The sequence below is a fragment of the Phalacrocorax aristotelis genome, chromosome 1 (genome assembly GCF_949628215.1).
Source record: "Phalacrocorax aristotelis chromosome 1, bGulAri2.1, whole genome shotgun sequence".
Classification (NCBI taxonomy): domain Eukaryota; kingdom Metazoa; phylum Chordata; class Aves; order Suliformes; family Phalacrocoracidae; genus Phalacrocorax; species Phalacrocorax aristotelis.
Window position 1 is genome coordinate 20,332,709 of NC_134276.1, and position 20,121 is coordinate 20,352,829.

General features: G+C 38.3%; 1 protein-coding gene across 4 annotated transcripts in view; it reads left to right on the forward strand.

Moving 5' to 3' along the window:
* The window catches only part of IFT88 (intraflagellar transport 88), a 49,692-nt gene extending 31,925 nt beyond the window's left edge, over positions 1 to 17,767 (forward strand). For all 4 annotated transcript variants that reach the window (XM_075083206.1, XM_075083217.1, XM_075083225.1 and 1 more), the window contains exons 22-26: positions 44 to 109; positions 1,921 to 2,027; positions 7,712 to 7,772; positions 15,976 to 16,071; positions 16,755 to 17,767. In XM_075083206.1, coding sequence (XP_074939307.1) covers positions 44 to 109; positions 1,921 to 2,027; positions 7,712 to 7,772; positions 15,976 to 16,071; positions 16,755 to 16,876 — 452 coding nt within the window. In that variant the 3' untranslated portion in view covers positions 16,877 to 17,767. The remainder of the gene's footprint in view (positions 1 to 43; positions 110 to 1,920; positions 2,028 to 7,711; positions 7,773 to 15,975; positions 16,072 to 16,754) is intronic.
* The last annotated feature ends 2,354 nt before the right edge of the window (positions 17,768 to 20,121 follow it).

A 20,121-nucleotide genomic window follows, 5' to 3' on the forward strand; every position in this document is an offset into this window, starting at 1 on the left:
TATGCTTCAATATATGGATAGGAGGTGTTTGTTTTGTTTGCAGGTAACTATCAGAAAGCTCTAGAGAAATACAAAGTCATTCACAGAAAATTCCCAGAGAACGTTGAATGTAAGTTGTTTCATTGAGTGGTACAACTATCAAAGGAAACTTTGTTACATTGAATATGTGTGTTGGTAATTGTATCATGTAAGTATTTTTCATATGAAAATATTTTCATGAACTAGTGTTTTTACTCATGCTAATGCTGCATGTTTTCTATGAGGACACTAAAGCATGATTTAAGAAATATTAGGGTAATGCTGAAGAAGAGAGATGAAAATAACCAACCTGCTACAGTTAGAGTTCTTTCTCATACATACCTTCTAAATTTTACAACTACATTACTTATTGCATCTTTCTTATGATAAAATAGATGTATTTTACTTTTAGCCCCTGCTAGTTGAAACTCCTGCTCTAAGTTTCTAGACACGAGAAAATCTTAATTGTTAAGCTTTACCAAAGCCAGGCCTTTAAAAGAATGTAGAGGGTGAGATTTTGTTCTTGGGTCTTTAAGTATAGTTGGGCATCCAGTCTCTAGAAAATCCATAGAGAATTTCAAACTAAGCTACAGGAAGCATAACTTTGAAGAGTATGCATTTTGCAGAATCAGTCACACCTGTACTCTAAATGAAAAAGCCCTGTAGAAGATAGTTGTCCCTGCTTGTGAAAGCATCCTCTTGCATCCCACACTGTGCCTCACTAATTCCAAAATACAAGGTGGTTGCCAACAAGCCTACACTTTTAAATGCTATGTGGGAAGAACGTTCACTGTATTTTAAAATAAAATTGTACTGTTCTGCTTTAACAAACATACTGCTTTTTTTAAAGATGAATCATGCAGCTCTATTGTACAAGAGAAATTCAGTACTGTGACTTCTCAAAGTTATAAGCAAAATGTCATGTTCGTATTGGTCACACATATTTCAGATGGGTATTTAGTAAATGTTTTAGAATGCTAATGTTTTTTAGAATGCTAATATTTTTCTGAATGTAGTTTCTACAAATTACAAAATGGAGGTAGGAGTTAGGCAAGACAATTGACCTGATTTAAAATCATTCTGCTGCTGAAATGATGGTTCTTTACTCATTGCTTCCCAGCTGTGTGTTCCCAGCTGTCTTCCTTACGCTCGTTCTGATGCTTATCTGATCCCTTGGTGAACAAGTTGAGCTCCCTAAACCAGCAGAACACTGATTTAGCACAAAAAGAAAATAATGTATTTGTGAAAGCAGTGAGGAGGGTAATGGATCATGTCATGCTTGTTTCTGCTTCAGAGGCAGTTCTTTGAAAGCGATATTGACAAACACATAGGAATAGGAACAATGTTTTCAGAGTTTGGTGTAGTGTCTTGGGAGACTATTTTTAGGGGTTCTTTTGGTCCCGTCCTCCAGTTATAATTGATCTTTGTGTCTGGTTTGTTGTTTTTTTTTTTAATTCTAGAAATATTAATCTTTAAAAAATCAACCACAGCAACAGAAGAAACAAACCATTCTGATTCATTTGGCATTTGTAAAATCGTTTTCAACAAACTGCTATTAGTAGTGGCTCCTTGGTAATACCTTAGTATTGTTATTATGCTTTCCAGTTTCCAAAATATTTTGCAGATGTCAAGAGTTCAGAGTCAGATGAGTTAGTGTGTCTTGTGTCTTCCACATATATAAATGGTATTTGTACTGTTCATGGATGTAGACACTGCATCACAGAAAATGTTGAACTATTTGCAAAATACCACATCTTGCATAGTGATACTGAACTAGAGTCACCTTATATTCCCAGTTATTTGCATTGCTTGCCATTCTGTTTGTCCAGTTCTGTTAGGGTGGACTTGCGGTTTGACCTCCTTGTAAGCCTGTTTTTTAACAATGTTTTGCTTTTCAATTAGGCCTCCGATTTTTAGTTCGTCTTTGCACAGATATGGGGCTGAAAGAAGTCCAGGAATATATGACAAAGCTCAAGAAAGTGGAAAAACTAAAAGAAATAAGAGAGCAGGTAAGCTTGTTTCTCCGTGGGATTATATAACAACACTATGTACATAATTGAAGCTAAAATAGTGTGTGTGATACTTCAAGATAAAATGTGTGTTAACTTCCTGGTTTAGAAAGGCTTATGTCTTGTGGTTTGGGGTTTTTAGTTTTGAATTACTGATCAGCCTTGTATCTGTCTGAATGCTTTTTGAGCACAAGATTTTCTGTGATTTTAAATACTAGTGAAAGATGGGTTATGGGGATGTGATGGGAATGCTAGATCCACCCACATAATTCAATGTCTGTGGAATGTCATCTTTCCTACTTTTTTGCCAGACACTATAAAGTGTATTTACGAGCCAAGTAATAATGCAACTATAGGGAGAGAAGGGGAGTGTAAGAATTTGTCCATGTACTAGAACTCCTTTTTGCTATATACAAAGCTGTAGCATTGACAGAGTATATAGGTAGAAGTAAATTATTCACATTAGTGCCAATTTTTAAAGTGAAAAAAAATTTCCATGGAAAAGCTGCAGGCTGTGAAAGGTATGAGATCATAACTTGTGTTCTGTTCAGAGGGAGCGAGTGTGTGTGTACATGCACGTGCATCATTTTCTTGCTATTCCTGTGATAAAGTAACACTTCAAAATCAGCTTCCTGTTTGGAAGCATTATCTGTGCTGTTGAACTGCAAAATGTTCAAGCTTGTTCTTCCTATCCAGTGAGCCGCCTCAAAGCTACATAGTCATGTTAGGACACGTTAAGTCTTACCTGATTTACTCTGCTTCTAGTAACACTTACTAGCTCCTTCTGATGTCAGATAATGTGTAAATGCATCCTTAGTTACTTCACTTTTACCTCTATTCCTGAGTCTGAGTATGCACAGGTACATTGGGACCTTTTAAAAATGAAACTCACAAAGGGAAGCACTGATCGAAGGAGTCCAAATTTATGCTACGACCTTACTTTGTGGGGCTAGCTGAAGTACATTGGTTTGGATTTTCAGTAAAAGTAAAATTTAAAGCACCTGGGAAATGGACAAAAGAAAGCAATCCACATATGTTGTGGGGCTAATATTCCTCCATGGCTCCCCTGTATTGATATCAGTAAGCAAAACAGATGACCAGGCATAATGTTCCTGTTCTGCAAAACTCGTAATTAAGAGATCTCTCTGAAGTGTATTTGCTTAGTTTCTAAGGAGTGTCAGTTCAATGTCAGTGACATACAACGTTCTTTACAATAATTTCCAACACCTCAGTGCTTTACTCAGGAAAGCTCAGAGATTAAACCAGTTAAAACTGGATTATTGTTGGTAAGAGAGAGGTCCCTGGAGATGGAGAGGTTATCTATTTTCTTGCATATAATTCCAGCATTTTTTACACTGAAGGTGTTAATTATGTACCATAGATATGCAAATGTTGAGGATTCTAAGGAAAATAATTTCTTCCCTTTAAAAAAGTTAATACTTTAGTATGTTAAAAAAAAAAATGAACACAAAAGCAAAAGTTGTCACATCTCTACCTGTTTATTTCATATTGGAAGCCTGGGTTTTCCTGAACACATTTCTATACTTTCTGGTGGGGAAAAAGCTACCAGTAAAATATTTAAAATAATAAATAATCTAAATTATTTAAGATTTTTGTAACACAGAAATTATATTTAAACTAAGGTTTGTTTGGATTGTTTTTCATTGCAACTACATTGTGTGAAGGGACTTCATTGCATAATACCTGAATGACAGAGGTATCAGTGGCACTCAGTTCCGATGCATGGTAGCACAAGTTATTGCATAGTTGTTTTAGACTGTTCAGACTTCAATAGTGATCATAATTCAGTCATGACATGGAAAGCTCACTCTGTGTGTTACCTTTATATATTCCTGTTTAGGAGTCTAGTGACTCTATGCTGTTATAAAACTAACCTTGCAAAGCAGAATCATAGAATGGTTTGGGCTGGAAGGGACCTTTAAAGATCATTTAGTCCACTCCTCTGTCCTGGGCGGGGACATCTTTCACTAGATGAAGTTGCTCAAAGTCCTGTCCAACCTGACCTTGAACACTTCCAGGGATGGGGCAACCACAGCTTTTCTGGGCAACTTGTTCCAGTGTCCGGTGTCCCACCATCCTCATGATAAACACTTTTTTTTTCCCCCTTATGTCCAATCTAAACCTATCCTATTTCAGTTTACAACTGCTGCCCCTTTTCCTGTTATTACAGCCCTGGTAAAATGTCTGTCCCCATCTTTCTTATAGTCCCCCTTTAAGTACTGAAAGGCCGCAATAATGTCTCTCTGGAACCTTCCCTTCTCCAGGCTGAGCAACCCCAACTCTCTCAGTCTGTCCTCATAGGAGGGGTGTTCCAGCCCTCAGATAAATTTTGTGGCCCTCTGGACCTGCTTCAACAGGTCCATGTCTGTCTTCTGTTGGGGACCCTGGATCTGGATGCAGTGCTCCAGCTGGGGTCTCATGAGAGTGGAGTAGAAGGGAGAAAAAGGTCTCTCTGGCACTTCTAACTAGTCAAGGCTTTAAGGTATATTTGATTAAACGTTTTCCTATAGTGTGTTGCCCAGAAAAGAAAACAGGCTTTTAAATAAAAACAAGCCTGATTCAATTTATAATTTAAACTAAGCAAATTTTCTTTTAAACAGCAAAAACTGAAAGGCACTAGGTTTAAAAAAAACCAAAGACCCCCAGAACAAAACAACTCCCTCTTGCCCCCCCAAACCACCACAACAGTAGGAATAAAACAGGTTTCTAGTCAACTCTGTCAGCTTCACCCCTGCGGGCAGGCCCATGCTTCCAGCCTGTTTGAGTAACCTCAGTGAGTTTCTGAAGAGCAGCAAAATTCTGCCCCTGTGGTTCCTAGCACATTCTCTTCAGAATCTCTGAAGCCTCATTGGTTACTTTCTGCTCCTTCTTGCAGCTCCTTGTCATAGGGGAACACGCTCCCATCTCCCTCTTCTGGCTGTCTTGTCTGCCACACTCTGAAATCTACAAAGTTCAGTGTCTCCTCAAGGAAAGGAACAACTTTTTCTGCCCCCCAAGGAATGCACTGTCCCAGTTTTCTTAAAAATCAACACCACTGATTTCTAAGGAACAAAGGTGCTAAGAAAAAAAAAAGATGTTACAGAATGCACTATCAATCAGTATGCTGACATCCTGTATTAGAAGTTGAGTATCTTTCTGTGCCAGAATCTCAACATCAGTGCTATCTTGCAAACAATACCCCTGCAGTTCCTTTTTGCTATTGGTATTGCATCTGGGTTTTCATCCCCTGGTTTTGAGGAGGTTTTTTTGTTTGGTTGATTGGTTTGTGTGTGGTTTTTTTTAGTCTTATGTCTACCATCTGGCTTTGGAAATTACCAGGTATTTTTGTCCAGAGAAATTCCTTCTGTCATCCTCAAGCATATAGTCATCAACTATACTTTCAAGTTCTAAAATTATCAAATTTTAATATTTCACCACCTAAGTTTCCAATAGGCACACTGGTTTCAGTTAGCAATACCAGATATGGTTCAATTCCTGCTCCTAATTCCAGACTAACCCACAATTTCTCAGTTGCACCCAGTAAAGGGAAAATAGATAAATGCTAATGTAATATACCTACATTTCAAAGTCTGCACACAGACTTTGTCTTCCTGTAGAAATTTATCAAAATTTGCTATTCTGGCATTGTTTTCCCAGAATAAGTATGTCCACATGGAGTTTATACCAAAATAAATATTCTGGAGTACTTATTTCACTCGGTTCTCAAATATGGACAAGTTGTTAAATACTTCCAGCCAAGAATCTGGGAACATCTGTGGGGTTTATTCCCTGTAGAACTTTTTCTCCCTGCCTCTCTCAGCATTGGATTTTTGCTGTAACATTCATGTGTTGGGTTTTTGGTTTTGTTTTGAGGGTGGTGTTGTTTTTTTTTTTTTACTGCATTAATCTTTCTTTTTCATGTTTCAGTTTCAAAAAAGACAGGTAATAGTGTAAAAGTTCACACAACCTTCTTGGCACTGATGTGTGCACACATTACTATTTATTTCCATTAAATGAGCTTAATGACTGAAAATGAGGGACTGATGGGGTGTGGTGTGAAGCAGTGATGATAGGTGCAAGTACTGGGGGGAACTTACTGCCTTTACCTTCAGGCATCTACATCTGGACTAATCATCCTAAATTTCTTTTGCAGTCATGGGAAATAGGCGTTTTTAGGGTGGAAATCACTGGACCTATTTTAAATGTCTGCTTTTTGTATGGGATGGCTTATAAACTACTCACTTGGAAGTTTACAGGAATAAGTCATATGCTTAAGCTGCAATACTTCTATAATATTTGGGGAGTAAAGTCCTAGGAAGTAAATGCCACACGGTCACTATCTTAACGGGACTGCTTCCCTCTGGCAGACGGAAGCTGAGCTTCCACTGGCAGACTTCTTGTCAGTCATTTAATGTTTGTAGAGTCTGAACATGTTTCCTGAAGGACTGATACATCTACTTCACTGGACTGTGAATAGGATATTTAATCCAGAATTCAGAGAACATATTTTAGACTTGAGGATTTCCCAAAACAAATAAAAAGTAGAAGAAATTCTGGTCCCAGACTGGATCACTCCAAGACCATTCCTGGTTTCATGTTAGGCTCACTGCTTTCCTGTCTGACTCCTGCGAGTTTTGATTTAAGGGTCCTTCCTTTTTCTGTTGGCATGAATCTTGAAAGTTCTCTCACTTCTTCTGTGTCATTCCAACTTTGCCAGACTCCATGATATTTTTCTGGTGAAAAATGAACGAAGAAGCTACAGTAATTGAGCTGAATACATGGTCGGTAACATGTGCATGTATTTTAATCAGGTGCTGAATTAATATTTGGAAATAAGATGCAGAGATTCCTTTATCAGCTGAGTTCTTTAAACACCAAGTTTTTGTACCTCCCCATCAAAAAGTCCCTCACTGAGATGTACCTTCTTGTAACTGACAAGATATATGCATGAGAAATCTGGTGTTTTGACAGGAGAAGCCACATCTGCCGTGTGATAGGGAAGTATTGCTTTGATAAAGCGTTAAAGTTTTCAAATAACACTTAAAAAAACACAGCTGGAAGATGTTTATGGTACCTTCCTCAGTGCAAGAGAGCAGACTTCTTAAACACAGCTTTTAGAGTATTTACCTTCACCTTTATCTTGCATTTAACACTCAACAGTAAATTAAATTTTGCTGTGCAGTGCTGTGCCAAGTATTCAAAAATTTAAGATCTATGGGGTGAATAGTTCTTTTTATAGATTTCCCTACTTCCCCCCCCTTGAATCTTTGCAATAATAAAACGCTTGTGGGATTTACAAGATGTTAATAGGCAGAGGCTACTTTGAACTCGTGCAAGGAGGGCTGTGTTGCCTGTTTTTTCAGCTGTACTTTACAAAGGTACATCTGAACTACTTTTATGCATGTTCCTTGTATAAATTTTATCTGAAGAAAAATAATTTATCGAGATACTCTGTTTGAATTTCATAGAACTCTTGTTTTATGTAAACATTGGATTTAATACTGATTTTAAGGACAATTTTGTGCATTGAAAAACAAGGTTTATTAGTTCCAGTATAGTAAGCCTAGCTTAATGTTCTTCTGTTGTTTTATTAATAAGCTGAGTTTTCAATAATTATCTCTAATATATATTACTAAATGGGGTTTTTGTTCTGTTCTTTGCAAACGTTTTTAACTGTTCTCCAGCGCATTAAATCTGGCAGAGATGGCAGTGCACGTAGCCGCAGAGAAGGAAGTGCTGGTGGTGGTAAGTACTTAATGCCTCTGCTTAAATATCACATTTGTCAGGATCCTAAAGAAAATACTTTTCTTAGTGTTTGTAAAACCTCCTTACATTCTGAAATACATACAAATATGCATTGAGTAATATGCAAGTACTTCACAAATTTTATTTAATCCTTTTTTATTATCTCATTGCTGTATGAAACCTCAAACAGTATAATAGCATGGATTTGGTCTAAGATTTGTGATTTATATACAGATCTCCTTGTATTCCTGAAGCTAAATTCCTACTTGTTTTCAGTACTGTGGACTTGAACATTTTTATCCCATTAACTTCAGAGTATTTATTATAAGGAACCATTTATTATAACAAAACAGAACATGTAAGCCATGAAAAACAGGAATTCATTGTGTCTTTATTTAACATGGAGAAAAGGGAATTTTATGCCCTCTAGTCTATTACATTAGGTGTTCATTACAAGTTCAAGAGGCTATTTTGTGCAGCCAGCTCTGTAATAAGATGACACATGTACTGTCTTTGAGCTCCTTTCTCCCCTTTTCTCAGCATAGCAGAGTTGAAGTACTAGTGTCTTCCATGGAGGAAAGCTTGCTCTCTGACTGCTAAGTCTCTTTGCTCCTATAGATTTACAATGCTGACTTTCATAAATGTAAAACTCTAGCAATATAAGTCTGGAAATTGGCCTGCTTTGTCTTTTCTGCACTAGGTAGCCTGCATATTGCAGACCTAATGATTTTTCCCTCCCATTATTAAATCCATGAAATGTTAGTAATGTTAAACGTAACTGTTCCCTGCTCCTGCTCTAAGGAAACTAGCAGACTTCAGGCTATTTCAGACACCTGGAAAAAAATCCATTTTGACCCAAATAGGAAATGGTTTCTTTGTATTCTGCATTTGGTTTATCTTAATATCAGTGGGTCTCATAAAAAGAGGTACCCTATAAATTCTTGCCTCTCTTCCCTTCCTTTTACAGAGAAATAATTTTATTTCTCCACCTACATAGCAGATGCTTTACTAATTTTACCCAATTCTGTAGGGTCATGAAAAGTCATGGAAATTACTAGTGTAATCTTACGATGAACTTGGAGCGCTGTTACATTTATGAATACTGCTCTCATGTGTTCTCTAAGAGTTAAGAATGAGTGTTGGATGCTTCAGAGAGATCTTATTCCTTTTTCAGCTCAGTAGTTTCACTAGAGAAGCTCTTAAATCATTTCTTGATATGTAGAAAAAAAACACCACCTAGGATTGAATTTTACCTGTTCTGGGCCTTAGGCCAAAGTAATTCTTGGGGTGAAACTCCTTATTTTGGTAACAGAGATGGATGGAAATGTTTCTGGACTTTCATTTGTTACATAAGCCCTGTGAGCATGCAGCTGGCTAGAGGTGCCAGCAAAACAGCAGTGTGAGACAGCATGGGGACCTGTTTTCTGTCATAAAGTGGAGATCCACTTTGGCTTATAATAAATAAGAATGAAGAGCAGCATTGGTAGCAGGCAAGGGTATTAACAGCTGTGCAAAACATTGCATCAGGCATACAGCCAAATAGCACAAAGGGTCTTTTCTTTCAGCTGTATTTTGTAATTATCCCTACCCTCATTAGTGAAAAGGGGCATGTTATCAGGAGCGAGTCAGTAATTTAGCAAAAGAGGATATAAATAAAGACCAAGCTGGAAAGAACCTAAGACAACATTAATCCCACAAACTACCAGTTTGTCAATACTTCTTTTAAAGACAGAAATACCTATGAAAAGGTACCCTTTTTTAAAAATTTAAAAATAAAAAAGCTCCCTTCCCCTCCCATCCAAAATTGAACACATGAGAAGCTTTGACTGCAAGCTCCAGGAATTCCAAGGCATTACTCTCTCCCCCCATAACCAGAGTAACAGGAGGAGAGCAAACACAGATATTTAAGATGCTAACATGAAGAGAATGAGAGCATAAGCAGGGCCAGAATTGACCTAGAATTTGTCCTATCAGTAATTCTTAGATTGTTGCGCAAGACATTATGTCAAATTCATGAAAGAATGGAAAAAAACCAGAGTTTGGGAGCAAGTCTGTATAAGAGCATGTTTGAGAAATTTCTGTTATACAAATTCAGTGCCAAAGATCCACCTTTCTCGAAATGACTCTGCAAACAAGCAGAGGTATAAAGAAGGTCCTGTATTGAGCCGGGAATTAACTTTTTTATGGGATTCCTGATCAAAAGTTGCAGTGAGATGTACTACTTGTATTTTTTTAGAAGGAGTCAAAGGCATTACCCTTTTTTTAACTAGTAACGCTGATGGGGAACCTTATCAATGAAGAAGCTGCACGCTCACAGCAACAGATGTTAACAACAATGTTGTAGTTTATCTGCCTTTTACTGAGGTTGACTGAGAGAAACCTGAAGACCCAAACATTTTGTCTAATGTTTGGTGTTATTCATCTGGGTTATGAGTCTGTATTTTGTAGTGTAAGAAATTTCTGTGTGAAGACACATATGAAATAGAAACATGGGTTATTTCATTTCAGAATCTTAGTATGCTTTTGATAAATTAATGGCTTCAAAATAAAAATATTTGTATACATTTTAAGATTAATCTTTTCCAGTGGTGTTGCCAACACAAAAAAGGGATCATTTTCCTATACCGTATGAGGGATTTGCCATCATTACTGAACCCTCCTTAGTTTAGTACGTACTAGCTAACTCAAAGTACTTACTAGCTAAATGAAGTGTGTATGCATTACAAATATTTTAGGTATGATGCATGTTTAATTTCTTTCCTCTTACCAGCTCACTGTCCCCATACTTGCTGGCATTCCTAACAGGTTTTTTTTCCCCAAGTATTTTCACAGAATCACAGAATCCCAGGTTGGGAGGGACCTCAGGGATCATCTATTCCAACCTTTCTAGGAAGAGCACAGTCTAAACAAGGTGGCCCAGCACCCTATCCAGGCAACTCTTAAAGGTGTCTAACGTGGCCAAGTCAACCTCTTTCCTGGGGAGGTTATTCCAATGGGTGACTGTCCTCACTGTGAAAAATGTCCCTCTCGTGTCCAATCAGAATCTCCCCAAGAGCAATTTGTGTCCATTCCCCCTTGTCCTCTCCATGTGACTCAGTGTAAAAAGGGAGTCTCCATCTTCTTTGTAGCTACCCCTTAAGTACTGGTACATGGTGGTGAGATCCCCTCTGAGCCTTCTTTTCTCAAGGCTGAACAAACCCAGGTCTCCCAGCCTATCCTCATATGGCAGGCTTCCCAGTCCCTTAATTTTGTCCCTATATGGTTATTTACATTAGGAGTATTAAAAATTCAGGCCTCCTTGTTGTAGGAAATATGATCAAAAATTGCTTCCAAAGAGGAGGCTAAGATGAAAGGGAATGAAGTCAGTTAGTCTGCTCTTGTCTTGAGAAGAATAATCATTAAATCTAAAATGTGTACCCAAAATTGAGCTCATTTGTTCACTCTTATTGTAAAAATGTGACATTTTCTTCTCCCCATAAATCTCAGATTTATTTTCTTTTTTTTGATTCATGTTGGAAGCAGATGACATTGGTACGCTCCCTTAAAATTCTTCTTCTTAATTTAAAAAATGAGGAAGAAAAAGGGGAAAGAAAAAAAAAAGATAAAAATAAAAAAAAAACAGCCCACCTCCCCCCCCCCCCAAAAAAAAAAACACCCCAACCAAACAAAAAAAAACCACCCAAAAACCCAACCCTGAAGGGACCTAACAGTACATCTGTACATCTCAGTTTAGGCAATTCTCAAAGATTGCCTTTCCAATAATCTTTTCTTTTCTTCATACTCACTGTTTCGTGTTTTTCAGAGATGTGATAGTAACTTCCAGAATTTCAAAGTCAGGACACTCTGGTTTTTACTGCCCTAAGAGATATTTTTACTGTTCAATAGCGTAAAGCCTTTTATAGATAAGGGAGAGTATGACTTTAAGAATACATTACCATAGCAGTGTTTACTTTGTCTCTGCATTTGCCCTGCTCTCTGAATGGGGAATTTTGTACTGGATGAGAGGAGCCATGGAGCCTTGGACAGGAGCCCAGAGAAGCAGTGTTGAATTCAGAACATGAAGGGCTAAGCACTTTGCGTTCTCCTCGTTACCTAAGCCTGCACAGATGAATTTGGGAAGGAAATCATGCAAGAATAATTTAGGTGTCTTTTCCCTTTATCATTTCACCTGTAATGATGTCAGTGGGGAAATGGGTTTGTCCATCCCAAACAAACATCCCATAATCAAACACCCTTTACCAGCCAATAAGGATCTCCTCGTATACCATGGAAGCATGTTATAGATGTTAGGGCTATAAGCATCCCAAATAGTCTTGACTGTGATAGAGTCAAGCGATTGTCTGGTTATTCTGCAGCCAGGACTTCATAATCACTTATTTTCTAGGCTTTGTGTGTCTGTTGATGCCTCATTAATTACAAAATCATTGTGGGATGGTGCTGTGTGTGCAAAAAAAAAAAAGGTGGTTTTTGTAAATGAGCAGGGAAAATATGTGAGTGAAGAGAACATCTTAATCTGTTTTATGCTTCGGCACTCACCTAAGGAGTTAGCTGAACTGACCCACCATAAACAATTTACTTAATTCACTCCCATAATCCAAAAGCTGGAGTGTGTATAAAATCTTTGGCGAATTATGTATGCTTACTGAGTAAAAACATATATAAGATTTATCTGCAAATAGAACTAGAAAAAGTAATTTCAAGATGAGATTTAAACTCTGGCAGATCATGTTATGCGGTCAGCAGAATTTTTAATAGCTGTCATATTGGCAGCCGAATCCTGCATCCTGTGGCAGAGTGTCAAGAAAAGCCTTACCCCAAATGGCTCAACAACTAGGACATTCCTCCTGAAAGATAGAGCTGTGGGTTTGAAGCTGTGGGTGAAGGCAGGCATTGAAGCCAGACCTCCTGCTTCCTGAGCTGCTGTCTGACACCTCTGTGTAAGGTAGATGATGTCAACCACCTCTTATTCTCTTCTATATGTCCTTTAAAATGAAAGATGCTTCTCTTCCACGTTGTTAGGTATGCTCAGAGCATAGTGCAGTCCATGGAGACTTGAGCTTAATTTAAACTAACTGTGGGCTGCTACCAGAAGAGGTGTTAACCTTCCCTTCGCTTTTGCTGTAGATATAATGGTCATATAGAGGTAGGGTGAGCTGTATTACTTTGCCAATCCACTTGAGAAGAAGTTCTCATTAGGTTAGTTTTAAATGTAGCAGTAACCTGCTCTGGCACAGTCTGCTACCACTTGACAGCATGCAGAGGGGGATGCAGTGCGGGGTAGGAAGGGCAGGGTACTCCTTTCCATGGCAAGGTGGGGCTAGATTGGTAGGTTCCAAGTAAATGAAAGGTGGAACTCCTTACCTCAGGTTGTTACAGACGCAAAAATTTCATAGGGCCTCGAGGGAAGACTGAACAAGTTCTTGGACAGCAAATCTATCAATCCATTATTAAATATGAAGAGCTGCCCCCCTTCCCTCAAACACATGCTTGATTTACAGATTGTTGGAAGCTAGGAAATTATTCTTGGAGAGCTGCTGTATATGCTTGCTGTACTTTATGATGCTCTTCTCTAAGCATCTTCTTGTTCTTTTGTATGGACAATAAGCCAGTTTATATAGGTCTTTAGGCTAATGTAGTAAGGCATCCATATGTTTTTACTGCTTAAGTGTTAAAAGGACACTGTGCCCATAGACACTTGCTCTTCACAGTTTTTTTCCAGGGTGTGTTTAGTCAAGGTGGGGTGTACTGATCAAATAACTTGCTGCTTCTGGAAAGAACAGTCCAGCCCCCCATAGCACTTCTTTTACTTTCCTATTTCTGGTCAAATGTTCTTGCTGGTTCCCTTGCACCATTTCGATCATTAATCTAACCTTTTGGTGAGTTGGTTTAATTCGTTAAATGCAGTAAATAATGTGTTTGGGCAGCTGAATCAAGTCTGAAGCCTAAAAAGCTACATTTGTGTGAACAGCTACATTTGCTCACTGTAAGAGCACTCACAATTCTATTCACCATATTGGCTAACAAACAGAAAGCAGAGCTTAGGTACCAGATCGCATGCTGAACATCCTGCAGGCATCTTGCTGCTCAGGATGGCCATTTTGGACAACTCAGTCATAGCAATAAGTGCTCAAGAAACTTCAAAGCTATGCAGGGTGGGGGGCAGTTGGTGAGGTTTAGATACTTTAAAGGGTTGGACATCCACTGGATGGGAAGAGAAAAGGTGGGAAAATTTGGCTTCAGATTTTGGGCTTGTGGCTTCATTTACTTCTTGGATGTAGCCCTAGTAGCACTAATAAAACTTAAGGGTCCTAGGATGTCCAAGAAAGCTTCCGTTTTCAACTGGTTGTTTTAGGACAGTAAGATGGACTTTAGGGCAGGTAACGTGTGGTATTATGTTTATCTCAGCCATTTTGGCTTGCCTAACATATTTTTTTTTCTTCTTTTAGTTAACATAAAATCTTTCACCTTCCTTTAGTAGTATCACTAAAACCTGCATGTTTTCCTCCTTCACAGTTGAAAACATTTGATATACCATCTTCCTCTTTTATTTTCATTACATCCAGTTCTTCCTTTCTGGAACCAACCAATTAAACCTATAGAGTTTCTTAGACTAGTTCAGTCTTTCCCTAGTGTAGTTTCTGCTGTATTGTTCCTGTCTTTATATTTCGTTACTGCTGCTTCCAACTTTATTCATTGTTTTGTAAATTACTTGTTTTCCATTGCACAAGACTGTGCCTACTCCTACCCTACTTTCTGTCCCTATTAAACATTTTGTATTCTTCTCTAAACTGTCTCAAAATGTTTTCTTCCACACCATCTTTGAGGCTCAGCATGCACCTCTGCGTTGCGCAGGCGTTTCCAAAGCCCAGTGAAATCAAGAGGTGACCCTTTTGTAATTTCACAGCCCTTTTGAGCACCCCCAATCAAACTCATTCATTTATTTCAATTTCTTCAAATCTTTCGTTAAGCATTCACTTCTTCCATGGAACCTGTCAGTGAGAATTGATCTAAGGGAGGTTGGTGTACTTCCTTTGATGTTTCAATGGTAATCCATGTCTTGTAAACATATTAACTCTTTGACATGTGACTGTATGTATTAGATATTTCTTGGAGCAGAGATAGTGTCTTCCAGTTCAGGGCTGAGTAAACTGAAGTTTGCAGTAGTATTTATGGAGAAATAAAGTTTTGTCATCTTTGTGGAAGATTTTTTCATAAAATAGTAACAGTATTTATAAAAAGAACTTAAGACAATGGAAATGCGTCGCTAAGTCCAGACTTTGTAATTAATGTTTGCTGAATGAAACCCATTTTTCCTCCTTACAGATGGAGAACTTCTAATAACAGCATTGTTTTGTGTTGTGAATGAGCATGTTTGTATTTGGCAGCATGGCATATCCTGCCTTGTAAATATACCAAGCCAAACATGGAACGTTTTCTCCTAGCAGAAAAAAAAATGCATAAAAATTTGTTGTGGCAGACGAGATTGAAAGCTTGCCATGAATGTGAAAAAGAGATTCAGAGGTGAACAGAACATTTAAAGTGTCTGGAATACTGCTGTGGCAAGAGAATATTAATCTGATGTTGTCTGGGCACGAGGCAGCCCTCAGAGCCGACACATTCCTTGGGGCCCTGCTGCAAAGTGAGCTGCCAGCACAGTGTTTACAGTGAGATGCAGGGCCAGGATGGTCTGTATACATTAACTGTGCCTGCCTGCCATGCAGACAGCACACGCCATATATGTTCTTCTAATTAAAAGCAAAGTTAGTGTTGTATTTAACCTTGAGAGCATTCAACAGGTGGATCATACTAATATATTAGTAAGCACACAGACATATGAAATGTTCATATATATTGTGACAGTGTTTATATTTATCATGCTTATTTTAACTCCAAAATGTGACTGTAATTTATAAGCAACTGAAATGTCAGCATTTGAAGCAGAAATATTTTAATGTGTTTACTCCAAAGTAAATAAGGCTGTGTATATTTAAAAAAAAAAATTAAAACATGTGGACACAGTGTCCATTGTGTTTTAATGACCACTATTACAAATGTGTACTGTATCCATCATGAAAAGATGATTTCATCCAAATCTTGTTTGACAGATAGTAGCTGAATGTATGTTGTTCTTTTATCATGATTTCACAGAACATAGCAGCATGTTATTTGTCTTCAACTTTTTTTTTTCCTCCCCCACCCCCAGATAGCAGTGGTACCAAAGGGGAAAGACTGAGCGCCAAACTAAAAGCTTTGCCTGGGACAAGTGAGCCCTATGAAAGCAGTGGCACTAAAGAAATAGGCAAGTGGGCATCTTATATCTTCTTACTTTCCTGGCCCTCAAAGAAAGAGGAGGTGGAAAAATAACTTTTTGGAAGAGCATGTATAATTAGACAATTAGGAAAACATTTTTCCTATGGAATAAATGTGAAGAATTGCTTTAGCTTCATTGTTCTGAGCTCACTATAGAGCAATTGTAAATATTAAGAAGTGTGGCCCATGTAAATATTCATTACTTTTGATATCTGTCTCCTGCATCCTTTAGTCAGTTCTTCAAGTTCTGCAGTCATAAGTTGTTCACTAAAATTGAATTTTCAAAAGGGTTTAAAATCCCAAATCAGCATGGAATGTGATATGTCCTAAAACGCCCTTCCTTTAACCAACTCATCAGTCTTCTATTCCATGCACTTTTCAGAAGTCTTTCTCCCTTAATGACTGTAATAAAATAAAGAGAAATATATTTTTAAAAAAGAAGGGGAAAAAAGCTTCTATCGCTAGCACTCAGGTACTTTTGCTCTTGTGCCATGCCTCGCTTCCCGAATGTGGTATCTTGTTCTTCTTCAGTGTTCCTATGCTGTTTCTGCTCTGCATTTCAAAGACACCTTACAGCTAAGTAATGTGAAAACCCACTCTTGTGTTTGGGTGTGTTTGAAACAAAGCTAAAATTACTTGCAGGTAACTCTTTCAAATGTATTTAAACCCTAGATGCCTCCTACATAGATCCACTTGGCCCACAAGCAGAAAGACCAAAAACTGCCGCAAGAAAAAGAGCTGAGGAAGATGACTTTGCTGATGAAGAACTAGGAGAGGATTTGCTTCCAGAATAGCATATGTTCCTCTCATAACTTTTTCTCCCTTTAAAAGTTTTAGCGGAAAAACTTTAATCCGTGATAATTTTTGTAGTGGGTTTTGATAAAATATTTGTTAAATACCTTGGTTATATGGTATCTTACATTAAAAATGTAAATTTGAAGTTGCAGTGTCATTTATAACTGATTTAAAAAAAATAATGCTGAGGTTATTTTACTCACACATTAAAACTACACAGGTATTCAAACTCATTGCGAACTATATCAAGTGCATAAAGCTTTTGCTTTCAGAGATGTGTCCGATGATAATGGGAAACACAGCAGTCTCTAAAATTTCACCTTTCAGTGCAGAATACCTCAAAGAAATGTTATAAGGTTGAAAGTCCAGCATCCCTCATCCAAAGCCAGAACTTACTGGTCTGTCAGTTGACTTTCTGAAAATGTTAGATATGACATTGGTCATCTATTGGTCATCTAAGGCCCCAATTCAGCAAAGCACTCAATACTGATACTGAAGAAAGCATCTTAATTTTAGTCTGTGCTTAGCTGAGCTAGGGCCATTTTGCAGACTCTTGGCAACCTCCTAGGTATTTTTGCAATTACAAAGATGAGGGTTGTTTTTTTTATTTCGAATGGTCAGCATGGGTAGGATTTCAATCTAATTAGATTTCAGCTTTTGAATCTTATGTTGGGGAGTGTGGCACTGGCTACCACAGGTAGCTTTCTACAGCCTAGGTTGAGTGTGTGTAAAGATGTTAGTTACAGAAATCATCATTTTGCTTATGAACTGTACAAATCTGATCTGAAGTCATTGAGACATGTTAAATAGGAACATGTGATTCCTAATTTGTATCACATTTCAGAGAAAAATATTAGTCAGGTGTTCAGAATTTCCTAATAAATACTTGCAAAAGTAGTTCACTGGGGCAGCAGGGATTTGTTTTTAAAACATTGGTGAATTTGGTTTAATGGTCAGACTTTGGTTATTACACTTCGAAATGCAAGGATTCTGTCTTCTGAAATTTCTAAAGCTCATTCTCTGTTGGTGATTAGACTGTTTCCCAACTAGTGGCACTGGAAAGTTCTCTTCATATCTCTGTGACATGTTCTTTTCAGGTTTTAAAAGCATCTGCCTGGTCTCATAAGATGTCTCGCAAGTGGTCAGAAATACTTCTTTAATGGCACAATGGTAGGAGTGTGAAACAGGGCAAAGGAGAAGACAGGCAAGAAACTGTCATGGTCTTCTAATACAAAACCATTTGAGTAGACCATCTAACCAAACACTGCAATCGCATAGTCATGTCCAGGATAAGGTGGTGTGACTCACTAATAATTTAGAATATGGTTTACAGGCTGACTTAGTCTATAGAAACACTGCTATGGACATCAGAGATTTTGATCAGCAGCAGTTTCTTGGTTCAGTTTGCCCAGATGCCTGACTGTACATTATGTAAAATTCTGTGATTTACAAACAAAGAATTATACTTTTGTTCCACTCCTCTACAGGCTCCAAGGAACTTCTGGAACAAGTTGTTTCCTATAGCATGAGGATCTGATTATATAATACTCTGGGTTATGATGTATTTTCGCGTTACTTTGCAAGCACAGTTGAGGTTGTTCTGAACTTACAGAAAGCCATGAGATCCAGCTCCAACACTGGAATAACAAGTCCTGCTCACAGTCAAAATGATTTAGCCCAGGTTCAGCTCCTTCAAAACTATGTTAACTATGGCTGTGTCTCTACTAGCATTGCCATATTGCCAGGGCAGGCCCAAGCAGAGGAGCGTAACCATCCATGTTGTAAGACCAGTAGCCCACTCCCTGGTAGAGATTTGGCCCGTGACTATTAGCAATCTCCTGGACAATTTCCTTGCAGTACCCAAATGTTAGCCTGGGCCAGGAACCTTAATTAAGCATTAAGCAGCTTAAATGCAGCCTAACTTGGCTGCTTCCTAACTTGTAGATGTTTGGTTCTTCTGCTGTGTGAGGGAACATAAGATGGGACATCCCACCTGGTCTCAGGGCTGGAGAGTGATCCCTGAAGGGGACTAATGTAACTGGAATCTATTCAGAAGAAGTGGTGTGCTTGTCCAAAGTGCTATGTCAGCATGTTGTTGGAAGGCCTCACGTTGTTGGTAGATGAACACACCTGCGTATTCATGCAGCTCAGGTCTTGAAGGAAGCATGGCCATGCCAGTGGGTGCTGTGTCTAAAATAATTACCTGGGTTATCTATGATTATTGTGCTATGTTGATGTGATGACCCTGCTCCTGTCCTGGAGCTATCCTGGTTGGCATTTAGCTCGGGTGCAATGTGAGTTGTATTCCCTGCTGCGATGTAGGATGCCCTCAGTCCCGAGATAGGTCTCAGAAACTGCAGGAGTGGAAACACTGCATGAGCTAAATAAGTCTACCTTGATCCCAGAAATTCAAGCAGAAACATTTAGTCAGGTTTGGTCGTGCAAAACAGACTTCATCTCCAGGAGGCCCACTGCAGGTATGTGCTTCCAGCACCACTTAAACCCTGATTTTGTGTTTATGATTTTGGAATTAGTAGATCTTTTAAAATTCCTGAATAAAATTCTGGTAAATGCAGTAGGACTGCTATTATATTAGGGTTTGGGGTTTTTTTAATCTTAGGAAGACAGCCGTATTAAACCCAGGAAAATGCTAATCCTCTTGAGGAACTGACTCATGAGCTATTTTAGCTTGTATTATCGTGAAAAATATATTGGTCACAATATTAAGCAATCCTCAGTTGACCTCTCAGACCTGAGATATTCTGTAAGTTGTCTTCAGGATATGCTGGATTCAGCTAGGTACAAAGTTACCTTTCTCTTTACACGTATGAAAAATCTCTCTTTGTACAGTAGGCTCTCTGGTAATGGCACTATGAGTCACTGTCATTTTACAAAACATGCAGAAATTCAGTTTCTGTGGAAAGTAATTGCAGCAGTCCTGTCCCTTGAAACAGACATTTGTTGTCTTGATTCTCTCTAGATTCTTTTATGTGAATTACTGCTTCAGAAGCAAACGGGGAAAAAGTACTTTGAGAATAGCCTCTTAGAGCATAGGCTGTGGACACTCCAGTTGGTTACCTTGGTGGCAAGTATCTTGGCAGCATAAATAGCCAAATATAAATCATTACCTGGGCAGAATTTTCTTTATTTGTTTCTAAACAAACCTAACTCCACAATATCAAAGGATTCTTATTCACATATTTCATGTTTCACCCTGAATATCCTTCACTAGAGATTGCGTAAC